The sequence below is a fragment of the Cheilinus undulatus genome, linkage group 2 (genome assembly GCF_018320785.1).
Source record: "Cheilinus undulatus linkage group 2, ASM1832078v1, whole genome shotgun sequence".
Classification (NCBI taxonomy): domain Eukaryota; kingdom Metazoa; phylum Chordata; class Actinopteri; order Labriformes; family Labridae; genus Cheilinus; species Cheilinus undulatus.
Genome location: NC_054866.1, coordinates 32,557,978 through 32,576,651, shown reverse-complemented (window position 1 = coordinate 32,576,651; position 18,674 = coordinate 32,557,978). Strand labels below are relative to the sequence as shown.

At 39.3% G+C, this 18,674-nt stretch overlaps 1 protein-coding gene across 1 annotated transcript in view; it reads right to left on the bottom strand.

The window, feature by feature from the left end:
• Positions 1-1,088: 1,088 nt before the first annotated feature.
• Positions 1,089-18,674, bottom strand: part of rpa1 (replication protein A1) — a 59,593-nt gene continuing 42,007 nt past the window's right edge. The window contains exons 14-17 of the mRNA XM_041808797.1: positions 12,092-12,268; positions 11,208-11,315; positions 10,810-10,896; positions 1,089-1,855 (exon numbers count right to left, since the gene is read on the bottom strand). Coding sequence (XP_041664731.1) covers positions 1,751-1,855; positions 10,810-10,896; positions 11,208-11,315; positions 12,092-12,268 — 477 coding nt within the window. The 3' untranslated portion in view covers positions 1,089-1,750. The remainder of the gene's footprint in view (positions 1,856-10,809; positions 10,897-11,207; positions 11,316-12,091; positions 12,269-18,674) is intronic.

Genomic DNA, 18,674 nt, shown 5'->3' with positions numbered 1-18,674 from the left:
TTGCCTATTCTTCAGTGGAAGGATGAGACAATATGGTCTTAATCAGAACTCATTTATCTGTTTTATATTACTGAAAAAACATACAATAAAAGTCTCCTCTGAACTGTTTATATTCAAGTCTCTCCCTAAAACATGAACATTTTTATTTTCTTTGATTGGCATTTAAACATAATGACTTTTTTTTTTTATCATATTTGCCTTATGGGCATTCTGCTAAGCCATTTTTGAACAGGATTATTTCACTGTGATGCCACATAGTTAGCTTTTAACCTGCCAGTTTCAACACCGAATTCAATAACAGATCACTATTTTTAATAGGACTTGCTACAAAATTCAGAAGTGTTAACCAGACTCCTTCAGCCAGAATGAGAACGTAATATTAACTGCTGCAGTTAACATTATGTATCTGCATGCTATTGGAAGCTGCAGAGTATCTTTTTTTCAACCAAAAGTAGGCCTTTTCAGAGGTTTACTACTATTTGTCCGCTATCAGTCTTATTTGCACTTCCCAGTTGTTGTTTTATGTTTTGGCAACTAGTTTTGAAAAATAAAAATTGCACTAACCAAGCCATGAAGTGAGTGAGCAACAACTCAACTTTTTAGATCTTCTTTACAGCTGCAGCATGACTGTTCTCATCCTGTAAATTCAGAGTTTCAACGTCTTCGTTCAAGTCATTGCTTGGTTGCTCCTAAAGGAACGAAACCTTACAGGAATAATTTTGTACTTGCAGCTATTGCACTTCTGAACAAACCTGGCTAATAATTCATTTGTATTATTTCAGGGAGTCTTGAAAGCACTTTTAAAAACATTTCTATGTTAGTTTTTCATGTATTTTGTCAGATTGTGTCTTGAATTGTGAATCAGTGTTGATATTTCTTGTTTTTTTGGGTACTAATAAAGAACGTTGAACCTTGCTGAAAGGAGATGGAAGGGGCAGGGGACATGTGGACACAGGAGGGAAGAGGGGAGCTGAGGAGTAACAGATGTTTCTAAAGACAGCATCTGTTTTGGTCTGAAAATCTGCTCTGAAAGTTGCACAAGTAAGATTTAGACATCACAACATCAGTACAACAGGACTTTTGGCAGGTTGATTACAAACATTTTATTTTCAGTTAATTATCACAAAAACAAAACTATAGAACTTAGAACACATTTCAAAGACAGAAAACACCGGCAAACAACATGTATCTACTTAAGTAGATTCCCATTAGGGCTGTACTGTCTGCGTATATATGCCTATGATTGCAATAGTGTGACAGACTGTGGGAAAAAGAATGAAAGTAAATGGTCTTATCAGGGACATGCAGGTCCAGCCAAGCCATTCTGACTGTGAGCGTTAGAAAGTGAAAAGACTGCTAGCTACTGTTCTGGTCTCCTCCACACATACACCCCCAACCAACCACACTGCATGCAGGAACAACTGGCTGACTTAAGACACGCTGATGATTTCTTTTGTGGCTGACTGACCCACTCTCTGCTCTGCTTCCCCCAAACAAAGAGGAAGAGAGGAAAAAAAAAATATTGTCTGTTATGTTCACCAACAAAGACGAAAAATTGTTTTCAGAATCGGGTCACCAGACATTTTTTCACCGACTGAAGGTGTACAGTTGCGAGTGCTTTAAGGATTTCTCACGCAGGGGAAGTTAAACTCAAAAGTAACTACAAAATGCAATGTGAACAGAACTTTATCACATATTTAGAGCTGTTTGTTGGATGTTCAGGAACAGTATTAACACAGGCCAGATGTGTCTACTTAGAAGCCATTTGCCTTATGTTCATGATCAGCCTCTTGCTGTAGTCCTTATGATCCACAGGCTTCACCTCCATCACTGAAGCTTTGATCCTGGATTCATCCTGTAAGAGAAAAATAATAAAATCCAGTCATGTGGTATTTCTCACAGGCTGTGAAAACTGCAAAATGAAGCGTGTTAAAAAAAATGTCCTACAAAAAGGATGGGTTTGTATGAATCCACCTGGCAGAGGATTTCTGGTCCCTACCTTGCTGTGGATTAAAAAAAAGGGGCATCACACATGTTTTGCACACTTATACTGGCTCTTTCCCTTCCCTCAAGACAAAGTAGGTTAATGTGAGGCGTTTGGACTTTGCATCCAAATTATGTTGGCATTCAAATGAATGTTTCTCAAAGAAAGAGGCAGCTTTAAAAGCCATAACCACCTCCACAGCTGTCTAGACGCTGGAAGGTCATTCTTAGCGGGGCCATTATTCTCTGCATTTAAACAGAGGTTACACTTATTTTGTTTCCATTAATCGCCGGCAGCTCAAGCTGCTCAGATGTACATTATCAGCTTTGGATTAGTGCCCACACACTTTCACAATAGCAAGAAACAAATCTCTCTGCTTGTTTTCTAGGACACAAGGGATATATGGACATTTTATAAACAAAAATATGAAATAACAGTACAATTTATCATAGTGTATTGACTTAAAGGAGAATGAACTAGAAAGATATAAATTGTTCCACTATACATTGATATCAAAGACAAATGAATCTAATAATATTTTTCAGGCTAAAAAACACAGATCACTTCTGGCTGCTTTCTGGGCATTAGATAGAAAATAGGTGTAAAATGGGAATCAATTGGACAGAGCCATTCGTTAGGATTCTGGAAAGAGCTTCACTGAAAAAGCTTTGCAGAAATATCAATGAGCATGTTGTAGGAAATGCACATTTCCCCAGAGAAACAGATAATAGGGTAAAAATTCCTGCAACAGGTGTGACTTTCTTCATGCCATGACTAATAAAATGCATGGTTTAGAGTTTCATTATCATTAGCTTTGCAAATGTTTATGGATAAAAATGCTTTCAACTCATTTGTCAGGCCTCAAGTACACACAACTTTGTTTGCAAGGAAACTCCACAGGGCACCTTAAAGTGTTGTAAAGAACCGTCTGGGTTTCTTAAAGGTCACTATTTAACTTTCAAGAAAAGAGATGCTAAACACTGTGACTTGAATTTAATTACCGATGCAGAAGTCTCAAATGTAGTGACTTTATAAGTGAGGACTTAGTGAAGACCTACACTCACTTTATTAGGTACACCTGTCCAATTGCTTGTAAACACAAATAGCTAATGAGCCAATCACATGGCAGCAACTCAATGCATTTAGGTGAACCAAGCATCAGCATGGGGAAAAAAGGGGATTTAAGTGACTTTGAACATGGCATAGTTGTTGGTGCCAGACAGGCTGGTCTGAGTATTTCAGAAACTGCTGATTTACTGGATTTTTTACAAACACCTCTGGGGTTTACAGAGAACGGTCAGAAAAGGGAAATATCCAGTGAGCAGCAGCTGTGTGAATGAAAATGCCTCATTGATATAAGTGGTCAGAGAAGAATGGGCAGACTGGTTCAAGATGATAAAGAGGCAACAGTAACTCCAATAACTACACATTACAACCAAGGTATGTAGAAGACCATGTCTGAATGCACAACATGTAAAACTTTGAAGTAGATGGGATGCAGTAGCAGAGAACCACGCTGGGTGCCTCTCTTGTCAGCTATGGTCATATGACCTGCTGCAGTTTTTAAAAACAAAATATTGACAACCAGACACTATTCTGATACAGCCAGTTAAAGCTCAAGTAAGCCATCTGCAGCCATCAGGTTAGTCCATTCAAATTTAATGGTGGATTTAAAAAAAAACAAAAAAAAACAACAACAGTTTAGATTAAGGAGAGACATTTTGCAAAAACCAGTATTCTCCATCATGCCAATCTGCAAGCAGCAGACAGGCATGGAAATCATGAGTTAAAGCCGATACACCCTATCTAAACTAATAAGGAAATATTAAACATTCTTATTGAACATTGCATTTTGTTCTTATGATAAAAACAGGGCCTGACTCAGGGCATTTAATTTGGTTCAAAGACCAAATCATCAACAGAGCACTCTAACAATGTACAGCACGCATTAAACAAACTGTTATTTAACTGGGGATACAGCTGGTGTGTGTGTGTGTGTGTGGGGGTGTGTGTGTGTGTGTGTAAAGAGAGGTGTTGATGCACACTTTAACATCCTGTGCTGCTGCTTCCCAGCAAAAATCCAATGTGTATGTAAAATAAGAACAAGAAACAAGAGGCACAAATAAATGTTTCACAGCAACCTTTGTCTTTCATATTTAAACTTGCCAGAAATATTTAAAGCAATGGAAACTAGCCATTTCAAACATACAAAACAAGACATTTTTATCTCCTACAAAGCCTTTACAAAGAGAGCAGTGGGGATGAGGATTTGACTGTAAATTGGCACTGACGGTCCAACACCGGCATCTAATGAATAACTTAAAAATCAGTCAAATCTCCTCTCTAAATCCTTGGCCTACCTGTTACTTCTTTATATCTGATGCTGCTTGCAGTGTTAAATCAGTGGTTTTTACCTCAAAAAGAAAAACATTGCAAATGATCTTTGGTGAACTGGACTGACCCTGCACTGGAGGTGTGAAATAGTGTACATGTTCCTTGTATAAAAATACATCTGTTTGACCTGAACCGTTTATTACCGGACATGAGTTCAGTATTCAGAATGATCTTATCCTGGCATCAGGAAATCAGTCTTATCTTGACACAAATCACTTGATTTGTTGCCATGGCAATGAGCTGATCCTTGGGACAAATCCATACAGTTCAGTTCTATGCCATTCTGTGATTATGGCTACTACGTTGCTAGGAGTGTATTGGCTCAACATGCTAAAAGGACGGACATTTGATGTCCATATATCCGTGGTGAAGCTAATATGTTTAGCTTTAACAAAGAGCTTCTCTACATGGCTGGAAACAAAGTTTGGCAGTTCAGGTAAATGCATCATTAGCCCGCGGAAGCCCGAATATCCCACAAGGCTGAAAGGCTGATTATCAAGAGCTATAAATTCAATGATTTTCATGTTCAGTTCCTTACCTTTGGAAGGTCGCTGCTATATTTTTAGCTTTGCTGAATGACTGAAGTAGAGACTGCTGACGAGTTTTCCCTGGCATGAAGTTTGTCATTCTTTATCATAGAAAGTCCTTGTAATCATCAGGGTGACGGTATTTTTAAAAATTAATCTGGTGGTGTTAAAGGCATGTTGCTGAGCTCCTCCTCGCATCACATGTACTTTACAAGCAATGCAAACAGCAACTTTACTGTCTTGTTCACACACCTCAAACTTCTCATACACAGCTGAAATGTTTGTTGTTGTTGGCGCATGTCTGGCGTCATCACGTGCACTTAATTATGACGTCACATTATCAACCGTACATATCGGCGTAAATTTTATTATCGGCCGATACCGATAATTAACTTTTAAGCTATTATCAGCCGATACGGATTTGATGCCGATAATATCTTGCACCCCTAATTAAAATCATATGTATAGCATCTAAATTAAAAATTATATGGTGTATTTTAAATATATGGTCTTACATCATCTACAGCTTTAACTCTTTTTGTGCAATTTGAAGATGAGGATTTTCCCCCTTTTTTCAAGAATTAAAATGCTTTTTCAGGATTTCTAAAAGAAAAGTGGAAAAATAAATCAATATAGAATAAATGCACTAAAATCTTTTATATTTCATGGTACATCAGCTTGTATGTCTTAACGTAATGACAAGGTGCTTGTGGAGGAAGACCGATCCTCATGTCCAACTTTAAGGACTGATGGACTGTGTTGTGAGGAGGGCATGATGTGACAGGCCAGTGTTATTTTTATCGTACTACGGAAGCCATCATCCTTAACGACACTACAATGGCATGGGTCCTTACAGATAAAACGAAGTACTGACGGGGTAATTAATGGCGACATGAGTAAAAATCAGCGGTACCTTCAGCAGGCTTCTTTCACGCTAGCTGTTAGCCACTAAGCTATTGCTATAATGTCTTGCGCTCGGGTTTGTCGTGTCATCCAAGTATTTCACTTTGGCATGGCATATCTTACAAACGACTCCTGTAGAAGTCTGTACCATCTTTATTCTTTTGGAAGCCAAAACAAGTCCACATATCCATGACGAAGGCAGCAGAAGCTGCACTGCTGGCTAGGCATGAGCAACCAGCTCGCTCAGACCAGAAATTTTGCGTGATCTCGTTGTCTAAGAAGAGAAGAGGGAAGAGTCAACTGCCTGCTGCCAACTAGCGGTCAGGGGGTGAAATTACACCACAAACTACTGCACCAACAAAGTAAATTATTAATTTAAAAAAATATTGATACTGCATTTTAATATATCGATACAGTATTGTGCCGCAAAATATCGCGATATATCAGTGTATCGATGTTTTCACCCCTAACACCCCTATACTTTTAACTGTTGTTAGAGTCAAACTAGCATGGAGGGTGCTAACAGGATAAAGCTAGCATGGAGGGTGCTAACAGGATAAAGCTAAGCAGTTTGGAAGAACTTTTCACTTGAAACATGAGCTGTGCATGAAATTGTATGAACTTGTTTGAAGTCTTGAGGTTTTCAGTGTGACAAGAGGTGGTGGTTTAACAATGAGTTAAAACCAAAAAAGGCAGACGAAGTGAAACAAAGCAGTTCACTTTGTTGCCTACTTTGCGAAGACAAAAGAAACTTCCAAGCAGTGTTTTGAAAGCATAATCACATTTGGAACCACGGTAAAGTTGCCAATACAAATTTTTTTCTGTCTGGCCTTTGCAAAACTATATGGGGATATTTATCATCAGAGTTGGATGGAAGTTAAAGCTATGAGCTTCACTGCAGACATATAAAATTATGATGCTACTGCAACATGCAGTGTCACAGGCTACAGGGTAAAAACTTCCACTGATACACACCACAGAATCGATTTTCACTGCCAACATCAACATGCTTTATCAGTTGGGACAAATTGTTATAACAGTGCCACTTTGCATTTGTTAATCTAAAGGTTCTTTGTCCTAAAGTTGGGAAAAGCTGATGCTGCTTTCCACATAAATGATTCCCTGCTTCATCGTCACATTGATAAACACAGCTTATTGATTTAAAACTAATATTGGATGAGATTGTTTTGTGTATATCTGCTGATACCATTCTATACTGGAGCACAAAAAAACTTAATCTTGCATATCACTAGTATTCATCTTAGACTTTGGCATGCCTTGTGACTGAAAGAAATGATGTTAAATTTATCAGTGTGTACTTGTAATCATAAAGGCACTGCTTGATGTCCACAGAACATGCTAGTGAGCTCATGTACAGCCACTGCCTCTGAAAGACATTCAGACAGGAGAACCTTAGATCCACAGTGTGTCATGTTTTACCAAAACCAGACAAAGTTTAGCACTAAGAGACCCTTTAACTGCAGATTGTGGACCAGAGAACAGAGGGGAGAACTTCTAGTATAAATGTTTTCCTTGAAGATATGTGAGGCCATCAAGTCAAAAGAAACTAAAGAGTAAAACATCTCACCTGTTCAAAATACCCTGTATGTGTATTTCAGTCTATAATGCCTGCTCTGTTTATATAAACAAAAGCTACAGGACTTCTCAGTAGGCCACAATCTTAAAATGGAACACTTCAGATCATTGTGTAATTTTCTTCTTAGTCATTAAATGACAGTACTTGAGTGCCTTTACTGTTACAGTAAGAACTGGACTCAATGGCCTACTATTAAACATTCACATCTTCAAAGTATATGACAAAACTGACTTTTTGTGCTTTTCTTGAATTTTCTTGCTGTTGCAACATGTATTAACCCTGCATAGCATTTGAATTTTCCAGACTTCACGTTTGTCATCAGGTAAATTCATCTTGAAAAGCTCCAATCTTCAATGTTTGTGCTAGACAGAACACTGTTTAGACCAATCAGTGCCATTTAAGGAGAATGAAGCGTTAGCTATGGGTTGGGTTCAGTTTTGTCAGTTTGCAATGCCTGCTCCCAGTGCAGAGATTAGCTCAGATGTAGCTATGACATAGCGGCAGTTTCATCACAACTGGACCATGCTTCGTAGAAAAGATATGCTGATAAGCTATGCACCAGCCAGAACTCTCAGGTCTACAGGCAGTGGACTCTTGACTATTCCACGCATTAATTCCAAAGAAGGGGCAGCTGCTTTTGGCTTCTATGCCCCAAGTAAATGGAATGCCCTGCATTCCTAAGAGCAGCTCCAATAGTAAACACTTTTAAAAGCAAGTTGAAAACTTCACACTTTGCATAAGTTTATGGCTAGATCTCATTGTTTGTTTTTCAGTGTGGTTGTGTGTGTGTTTGTGTGTATGGTGTGTGTGTGTGTGTGTGTGTTTGTGCACTTTAATCTGTGTGGCTAATTTGTGATGGGTGTGTTGTACTTATTTGACTTTCTGCCTTCATTTTTCTGTACCTTCGAATATGTTTTTAATTTGCCTGTGATTGTGGAGCACATTGGGTTGCCTTGTGTGCCTTGTATGAAATGTGCTATAAAAATAAAGTTTGAATTGACTTATATGAAATAAAGATAAACTGTTTGTTGAAAAACATGTTTTTGCTCTTCTGCCAACCTGCTTCAGCATGAGTTTGTGATTGTTATGGGTGGGGTCTGCTGGTGTCTCCAATGGCTGCTGCTGTGGTAGCTATTGGCTTGGATGCAGCAATAGAAAAGTTGCAGTTTAATCGAAACTGGCCCACATTTTCTTTAAAAACAAGTACAAAGAACCACACTGAAAGCTTTTCTTGGCATAGAAGATGTTTTAGCATGTGTCCCAACCAGCCTTGACATGAATTTTATTCACCAAGGAGCTCCACCATTCACAGCTACAGCATCAGAAACCTGTTGGCTCACAAGAAGCGTTTGTGTACAAGCTCATTTTGTCTTGTCGCTCTGATTGGCCCGTCATGAATGTGACAGACAGAATGACCCCTCAATCAACTACTGAGAATTTTTTTTTAAAGTCCTGCCCTTCCCAAACACTTTCTACGAGAGTTTTCCCAGATGAATGTGAAGTATATTCATGAAGTACATATAGGAAAGTCTATCTGGCATGTCAGGTTAAAGATGTATACCAATGACTCCAACACTGATGAACCCTCCCCGCAACACACTTCTGATGTTACAGCCACAAGCAAGATTGAAGACTCACATAGTGTCCAGTCAAAGTAGCTATACTGCAAAGATTTTGTTTTGACAGCAAGACGATATTCATAGAAATAATTTCAATATTCTACTTGCATCATAAGTGAGCTACAACTGTACTAAACATCAAAATGACATTGCTGCTGTAAGATTTTCTGATGCAACTGTGATATTGATTGTGCAGAAATACTTCAAATGTGAGTCATGTCCACAAAAAACATCAGGGTTTTTTTGTTCATTATGCGGATGTGTTTGTTTTCAGAAGCATAAAATATTTTAGTTGTCCATGACACCGCACCATCATTCACAAACAGGATTTCTGCTCATTTTCTTTTTGCCAGGATGAGATTAATCATGGCTGAGTAAACTGTGTAAATTTAGTTTTGTCTTGATCCTTAATGCTGTACTAGTCTCTTCGGCATGTTGAGGTTTTACTAATTAAGAACGTCTTGCCTAGTTGAGTATTTGTTTTCTATTATGTAGAGCCAGAAATGCTGGGAAAACTTTAGTTTTGATGCTACAATAACATGAATCCAAGTTCTTTAAAAATACTGTTTATTGTGATCATTTAAAATTGTGTTAGCTACATGTATCAAGTAGTACAGAGCTGCACACGCTGAATACCACTATTACAAATCAATTACTATGGCCATGATTTATCAGAAAACTGTACAATGCATATTAAATTTTGATTTCTTTTGCTCATTTGTTTTAAAAATTGCAATGAAATACTTCTTTTGATCACTAATTAAGTCATTTTATCAGCTTTGACACAGCAGGCAGACAACTAATTATTTTATGCATACCTTTTCCACATTAGGATCTACCCAGGGTGACCTTTAAATTTGTGTTTTCATGTAATTATAGAGGATAATTTCATCACGCTACTCATGTGACTGCTGCAGTTTCTTCTTTGAATTACAAATGAGTGTAATTCCTCAGCCGGTTTGATAAATCTTGTTAGACTTCAATCAAAGCTCAAACCTTGCTATGATGCAACACAAGGGATGCAAGTCATTAACTGTAAAGAACCTGTTTAGTCCCTCATCAAGCATGTACAACATTGTGCACATGACAACATGTGACAGTAGGGCAGAATGGCTGGCTTGTGGTACTGAGAAGGATAAAATACACTGAAAGAGAGGTTGCAGGTGTCTCTGTTGAAGGAATATGGGGCTTAGAGGCAGCAGCCAATACATGGTTGTAGCAGTGCCATTGGCAATGGGAGATTGCTGAGCTGAATGCGACACACACAGTGGCCTCTTCTGTGTGTTGAAGGCGGATGCAGCCTCTGGCTCGGCTCCAGACTTCCTGCTCAGAGTCCCAGCCCAATCAATTCTTTTATGTGCTTCCCTGAAAAACAAACCTCTATCTGTGTGGCCTACAGGAAATAGTGACCGCTACTAATCTGTGTGTGCACCCACTCACAAAGCCACTGAAAATGAGCGGCAGTCTTGAACAAATGCTTGTTTTTTTATAAGATGGTTCTGTCTGTCAAAATGAAAGAAGTGCAGTTTGGTGCATGAATAGGAAAAGCATCAAAAAGGAAAGCACAAACAGGTAAAGCATAAAGGAGCTGTTTACGTGCTGTGCATTTTCAGCTTTCAAAAAATTGACGGTGGTTTGGGGGATTGAGGCTGCATCATTTTTCTCCTCACAGCCTTTAACACAATCATGTTTTTTTTCTAAGCAGCAATATGGTCTGCAAACAAAGCACACTGAGATGACAAGAAACCCGCAGGCATTTTTAATTACCATTCCTGCTTTACTTACATTATATGTTTCCAACTTCACTCTGCTGCGGAAGACAAATGTGTTGAAGTTGGCTTGCTGGAAGACCTCGTCAAAGGCTGCTTCGTTCTGAAATTGACAACATCTGATTGGCTTGATTTTAAGAGGATCACATTCTTGTAATCATAGGCTGGTTTCATCATGGTCTCAAGTACAAAATAAATCAAGTGTCTGATAAATGAACAATGAGGAATGCCTCCTGTGGTTTTCTAAGTAATTATGCCTGCAAGAGACAAAGCACAACAGTGGGTGTCTTAAGCAAAAAATCTGTCTATGCAGGAGTGTGTGTGTCTGTGTGTTGGCAGAAACAAAGCCTGAGGTTTGGCTCATGCTCTGGACATTTCCTGAGGCAAGTATTAAATTCTGTAAGGAGATCTCACCGAGTCCTTGAGCTGTCCCAGGTAAGCTGCGTTTTGGCCAAGGATGGCCTCTGCACTCTCCTGAAAGCAAGTCACCCACTGGTTGTCCCCATAATCTGCAATGTTAGCCTGCAGGATAATAGAGACAACAAAAGCTAAGAGAAAACTTAGATCCATACACAAGAAAAGATCAGTGTACTTCTGGTATATGAGCTTAACAGATCTCTGTTGTTGAGGAGTCATTACATGCTGTAATTAGCCCATATCCTGCTGGTAAACCTGGCAAAACAAGCAATCACTGCATGCCTGTGATACATACAGGGGAAGCAAATTCACAGCTTAAGCTACAGATTGTGAGGAAAAACAATATGTCCAATGGTGAGATGTAGGAAACAAAAGCTGCTCATTTCAGATGTCTGGCAATGTCTACTGCTGACTACCAGAGTTCTGATTTCAATGTTATTTTTCTAAAAAATGCGAACAAGCTGAGCTCTGTATTTTTGTTCCTCTCCGCATTTTATGCAAAATGACTAGCAGCTCAAAATTGAAAGCTACAGAAATTATCTCGCCAAAGCTCTTATTTAAACACAAGAGCAAGAAAGTCTCTAAATTTAGCTGCAAAGAGCAGATTGGGGCCAATGTTGAACCACAGGGAGTGGGCCATTAGTGGAGAGAGCTTCTTGAGTCTTTGGAGGCAAAAAGATGTATTAGTACAGTAAGTCAGGAGAAAAGAAAGTAATGGAAAAAGGAATGATGATACCCACAGCTTTAGCAGAGGTGTGTGTGCAGGACAAAGCAGGAATTTCAGATATGTGCATTAGCATATGTGTGTGTGTTACTGTGTGAGAGTGCATGTGAGGTACCTCTGAAAAAGACTTTCAGGAGCCAGAAGTTGAGTTACTCACAGAGAGAATGAGGCGGTACTTGAAGTTGGGGAACTCTTTGTCACACTTTTCACAGCGGTACATGCCATTCTGTTGATCCACCACTTTCTTATTGCAGTCTTGGCTGGGACAGGCCTGGTAAAGGCAGTTTTCCTTGCGCAGGTAAACTATAGTAGCAATGCAGGTGTAGTAGTCAGGCTGAAAGACATACAAAGAAAAAAAAAACTTCTTAAGAGTGCAAAAAGTTAATAAAAATATGGGGAGAATGTACATCTTTTTTATAGCTTGATTGTGATGTTGATTTTATCATGGGTTTTTTTCCATTCAATTTTTAAGACAATGTCATAAGTTTGTGTCAAGAAAAAAACAAACTTATTCCCCATATATTTTTTAAATGCACAAATACTGTGTCTTGGGTCAAGTCTTTCAATTTTTTCCCTTTTTTCTGCAACAATCTGTTGGCAATGCAAGGAATATCTAGAAAAAAAAAAAATCATAAATGACAGCATCAGTAAAGGGGGTCTGGAGGTCTCCTCCCAGACTACTTATCCATCAAACATTTATTTCACTGCATTCTCATCTGCTTACTGAGGCCATTTTCAGCACCTTTGTAAAATTATGATTTGTCCATCCTCTTTTGGAATTTTTAATCTATTTCAGTGTTTATCACTCACATTTAAACAAGTTGTATTTCATTTAAAAGCATGTTGGCAATAATCAGAACTCCTAAAGCTGTAGTTTTACACAAGTAGCCTGATTGTGAATAATTTTCTATGACAGAGCTATTTTACTCTTGTTTATAGACTGCCAAAAGAAGTAAATATAATCATAACCTAGAGTAAAATATGTTTCTGTGACACATGGCCATGCAGTAAACTAGTGATCATATTTTCTTTGGGGCTTTTTGCCTTTATTTTGATAGGATAGCTGAAGAAAGACAGGGAATATGGGGAGAGAGAGTGAAGGGAAAACATGCATAAGGAGGTAATTAGACTAGGAATCGACCCCACAACCAGTGCGTTGAGGCATACAGCTTTTAGAGTAGCTAAATGGGCACCTGCTCTGCCCGCTGAGCTAAACCAGGGGCCAATCATATTCTATTTTAACATAATCTTGATTTTTATGGATAAAGGGAAGAAGTGACATCACACTCATAACTACCTGCTGCACACAATGAAGGAGAGATAGATACAAGCTGACATCACTTCAGGCAGCATGCTTGTAGGCTAAATTAATGCATGGAAAAATATGATTATACCGTTTCAACATTTTGATAATGATCAAGGATATTATAGTTAATTAAACCTAACAAAATACTACAGTATAAAAACCTGTTTAGTTAACTGTAACAAAAACAAAAAAAGGCTTTACAAAAAGAGCAAAAGAGAAAAACACTAAAAATAGGGGTGCACCGATTGCAATTTTCTGGCCGATCACCGATCACTGATCTTTAAAAAGCCTGACCTGCCGATTCCGATTTTGGCCGATATCGATTTTTTTATAACTGACAGCATACACCTTCAATGTTCCAATCTTATTTTATTGAATAACACTGAACAGTACCTGTAAAACAATACAAACTTGTTGTTTTAACTGCACATGAGGTAGTTCTCTCAAATATAAATGAAAAGTTTAAAGCATTGCTGTCCAAACTACTAAATTAGATCAGTTCCTTTAGTCTTTCATTTTTCACATTTTAGTAGGTAGAGGCATATGAAACCGATCTTATCCACCGATCTTATTTACAATCACCAATCTCCTAAAATTAAGGAAATTGGCACCGATACCAATTTTGGCCGATCGATCAGTGCACCTCTAACTAAAAACGTATTACAAAATAAACTAAAATAAATTAGGGAGAATATATCCCTAGTTATACTCTTTGACAGCAACACAGACTAGTATGTACATCCAAGCCTTGGGAGTGTAAAATGACCTATTTTGATTGTAGAAGACTTCACACAATGTTCATTTGTGTGAAGTGATGCACTTAAACATCAAGTATGAGGAGTGAAGGGTAGCCTACTTAATGTTTTTAAAAAATTGTGTGTTTTCTTTTTTTCCCCGACAGGTGTCCACTATAGGTTGAAAAACTAAAATTAAGACTAGGGATTGGCGTTTGAAAGAAACCTGCCAACTCGAGCATCTATAATGTTAACGATCAATTAATTGATTAATGGTTACGTATGTATAAAAACATACATACGTGGGCATATGTATAACATTTACCTATATAACAAAAACAGGTAACTAATGAGTATGTTTTTCAATGATTTATTTATTTTCACCCTTCAAAAGCCTAAGGCTCTTATACATAAACAAGGCGTGGTCTATTGTACTACCTATTGTAGGGATGCGCAAAAAATATGCAAGGCAAGTATCTCAAAAAACTATTCAAACCTTAAAACAACCACAGCAAACAATAGCCTTAGTTGGCTGCCATTTTTTTCACAAAATAAAGTTAGAAGGAATCCAAAATCAGTTAGCCCATCATATAACAGAAAGCCTCATTAAAAAAAAGAAAAAAAAAAAAAAAAAAAAAAAAAAAAAAACCAAGAGTGAGTGACTCACGTGGCTACTGTCCAAAACTCAAATCCACCTTACCCTTCTTTATTTAGGAAAATGAGCACATCAACATGCTCAGGGGTAAGAGGTGAGCGCAGCCTAGTAACAGTAAGTCAAGCAGCTGAAAATACTTGCTCTGAGGGGACTGAGGTTCCCGTAATGCGGAGGTACTATTGCACCAAATTGGCCAGCCTGGGGAACCTCCCGCCATTCACTTTCCACCAGTCCATAGGATTGCAACCCAGGGATGGGAGAATTTCCCTCAGAAAGCTGTGAATCTCTGTTTCGATGCCAGTGTCCTGATCAGTTAAGTATTCCTCTCCGAGGAGTACTGTCAGCGGATGCGTGATGCATTTGCCTGGCTGCGGCTCCAAGGTTTGCGCTTCCCTCGTCAGTGCCTAGATCATTGGCAGGTCTATCTCCAACAGCCTGTGGAACAGCCGCTTCCACTACGACCTCTCCTGCTAGTTGAATCAGTTTGGCGTTTGCAGGCATTCTCTGTGTTGATGTAAGAAAGCTCAGGTTCTTATGGCGAGGGTCCAACATTGATACTATTTGCCAGTTGTCGTCAATTTAGTGGCAGGTGATGGTGATGTAGCTCTCTGCTGTTAAGGCGGTCCAACAGTCCTAGGTTAAAGTAACTTTGTTAGCTGTGGCTAGCTTCTTTAGCATCTCCGCCTTTAGATCGTTGCAATGAGTTTCTATGCGCCTGACAATGGTGCGTCGTGACAGAATGCTATATGCTGGTTCGAGCAAATGAATTAGCTCACGGAAGCCTTTTCCCTCAACGATATTTGTGGGCAGCATATCCTTCTCAATCAAATTGCATCTACCTTGCGTAATTTTCTCCGCCCTTCCTCCATCGCAGTTTTTCCGTGCCAACAGTTGTGATAGTAGGTTGAAACGGAGAGGGTGATTCATGAACCAAGAGGGTCGGGTGTACATTGCACAAATGGTACATCATTGTAGTAGTTGTACTGTTGTACTTGTATACAGCATCGCAGTGCTTACAATGAGCAAGGTCTTCTTCTAAACTGAAATAGTCCCACACCACACTTCGCTTCATTCTCTTCATTTTGCGTCTCGAGTAAACTGAGATAATGTATTGCGCTGTTCGAGTACTTCTTCTGTTTGCCCTCTCCCTCTCTCCTTAAGTTAAATCACCCCTTGGTGGGTAAGATGTCTCACTGCTTTTGTTAAAACCCACTACAAAGTCATTAAGGTAGATATTGTTGCGCAGTGCAGAGTAAGACGTGTTTAGTCTCTTTACTAAATGCCAACATCAGATCGACTAAATTCCCCTTGATCGACCAAATTCTTAACGACCAATTCATATATCATCGATTAATTGTTGCATTTTTCACTGCTGAGTAATGTCTCTACTCAACTCGCGTTGGTCTTTCTTTCCTTTACTTTATAAGGGTCTCTAACCATCTTTTAGTATCAATGTAAAACAACATTAGACATAATAGACTTTAATGTGCCCGTAAAGAAATTTGTCCTAGGCTCTGACCCAATCAATCATGCCTAAAGATTGTAGGGATATTTCATATATCTCAAATATTTACTCACATATTAATTTACTGCATATAACTATTCAACTATTCAACTCTGCTTCTGCTGCTTTGTGGCCTGTTCTCAGAAGAGGCTGTTCTCAGAAGAGGCTGAACGCATGCTTTACATGATGGATTGGCTCTCAGGTCAGGTAAACAATTGAGAAGGGTCTACAGATGTTTCAGTCTGGTAAGAAGGTTGAGAAACTAGTGAGGAGTTGATTCTCATGACCAAAAAGGATGATTTGGAAAGATCTGATATCACGAGGTTAGGTAAGAGTTGGCTGGGACTAAAGGTACATGCTAGAAGCAACATCAAGAGAACAAAAACATGTTTTGGTGGTCCTTCTAGAAGTGTGTAAGTGTGTGCTTGATTCATGGCTAGGTGCACGCCTAGATTAGATGCTATAAAAGGGTCTGTCACTAGCTTTCAGGGTTCTCTCGATTAACTGCTCTGTAACTCTGTATCTTGTACCATGTAATAAATATCGGCTAGACCTAAACTTATCTCAACGTCTCTAGACTCTTGTTTTCATGATATGTTTGACGTGTTGTAGAGTTATACGCCTCAACAAGATCATAGCACTGGTATCAGAAAAACCCAAACGTTCCCCAACATTAACCTCCACATCGTTGCTTCTGTGTGTTCAGTTTGTTCACCGTGAAGAACTGGGGGACGGTAGCAGAAAGAAGTTTATGAACTGTCAAAAAGCAACATCGCACAAGTTACACACCCTCATGAATTCTAATAGCTCTGACACAAATTCAAACTAGCTTCATAATCTCTGCTTTAGTAGAGAGGAAACAAACTTTGGGAACCTGCTCCACATTAACAGCCTAGAGGGGAACATTCCTAGCTGACGTGGAAAACACCTCAGTAAGTGACGTGAATTTCCCAGTGGATAGGAACTGATGAATACAAATACAAAAGTTTTGACATGTTTGCAGATGAGTCAGGTCGTTGTCTCCTCCTCTGGAAGGGTTCCCTCACACAGAACAGGCCCTAATTCACAAGACAGATAGTTGTCATAGAGTAACAACTGATTGTTTTGGACAGTCTCCCCCCTCCTGCTTACATCAGTATTGGCTGTGACAACAGAAAGGACACAAGGGCCCTGCACGCTTTGATAAGGCTAAGTGTGCTTGTTTAGTGTCAGGGAGTAGAGCAGCAAGCTGTAACCTTGAAGTACAAGTCATCAACCCATCACTGATGTATCTGTGTAAATTTTAATTAAGGAAACTCTTGGTTATAGTTCTTCTAGCAGTTTAAAAGGGGGACAATGTTCATCTACAAAGTATTTTAGTGACCTGGTCAACCAGATTTATTTTTTGAGCACACTGTCAACAAATGACTTGCTGAGGTCAAGCTTTTAAAAAGCTATGTCTGATGTTGTTGACATTTAAGATTTTAAAAAGCGTACTCTCCTCAACAATAGAACATCCCTTCAAAGTAGAATAAAAATAACTTCTCTTCACTGTCTTTTCTGGCACTGACCATCATGTCAGCCTGCAAAAGGCTTCGACCCCAATTAACTCCCGCAGCAGGACAAATGATACTCTGTGTCACTTTGAATAAATAAACAGCCTTTAAGAGAGTGGTAAGTGACAGCTACAATACAAGAGAAAATCCTCCTGCTCCAAAACACAAACAGCTGAGCTTTTTTATAATTACCATTCTGATTTACCAAACACAGGCCTGACATCAACCTTTGCTACTTTTGAAAAAGAGGTCCAATTAATCAAGTAAACACCTCTTTAAATGGCGTGACTGAGCAAGCTGCCACAGCAAGGAGTCGACAGAAGAACTTGTTCCTCGCCTCCATCAAAGGCTTTTACCAACGTGGTGTCAAGCCAACATGAGGAGAGTGACCACTTACTGTCAGCGAGGGCACAGGAACTCTGTGGAAACTGAAGATTGTGACACAAAGACACTGTGACAGCAACAATTAATTGTGGCAGACTTTGCTTAGGGGGGGGTCTTTAGAGGACTGACCCCATGCCCCTGTGTATGGGATGTCTCAGAGGGATCAAGCACAGCTTTGGCTCAGGCCTTTTTGTCAGTACCAGGGACTCATCATACAGCACTCTGAGGAGGAGCGAGAGCCTCCACATAGCCCAGGGTCAAACCTTTCCTCCCTGAACAGCAGGGAGCTAATGCCAGGAGAAGCACCTCCACCTGACAATAGGGGGGGGTGCTAATGGGCCCAGACAGGATTTGGGGGTGTGGGACTTCTTGAAGAAATAGATAGGGCTCTTAAAGCTGTATTGTGAAGCTCTAGATGATAGAACCACTGAGGTGGCTTCACTAAAAGAGGCATAAGGAGGAGCATTAAGCCATTATCTGTGACCAAGAATCCTGCAGTTCATACCAGAGAGGAGAGAGGAGAGAGTTGTGAGAGAGCCAGAAGTAGGCCAGGGTGACTCCAAGCCTCAGGAAGCAGACATAACCCAGTGTTATCACTGGAGAAACATCTTTAAAATTACTC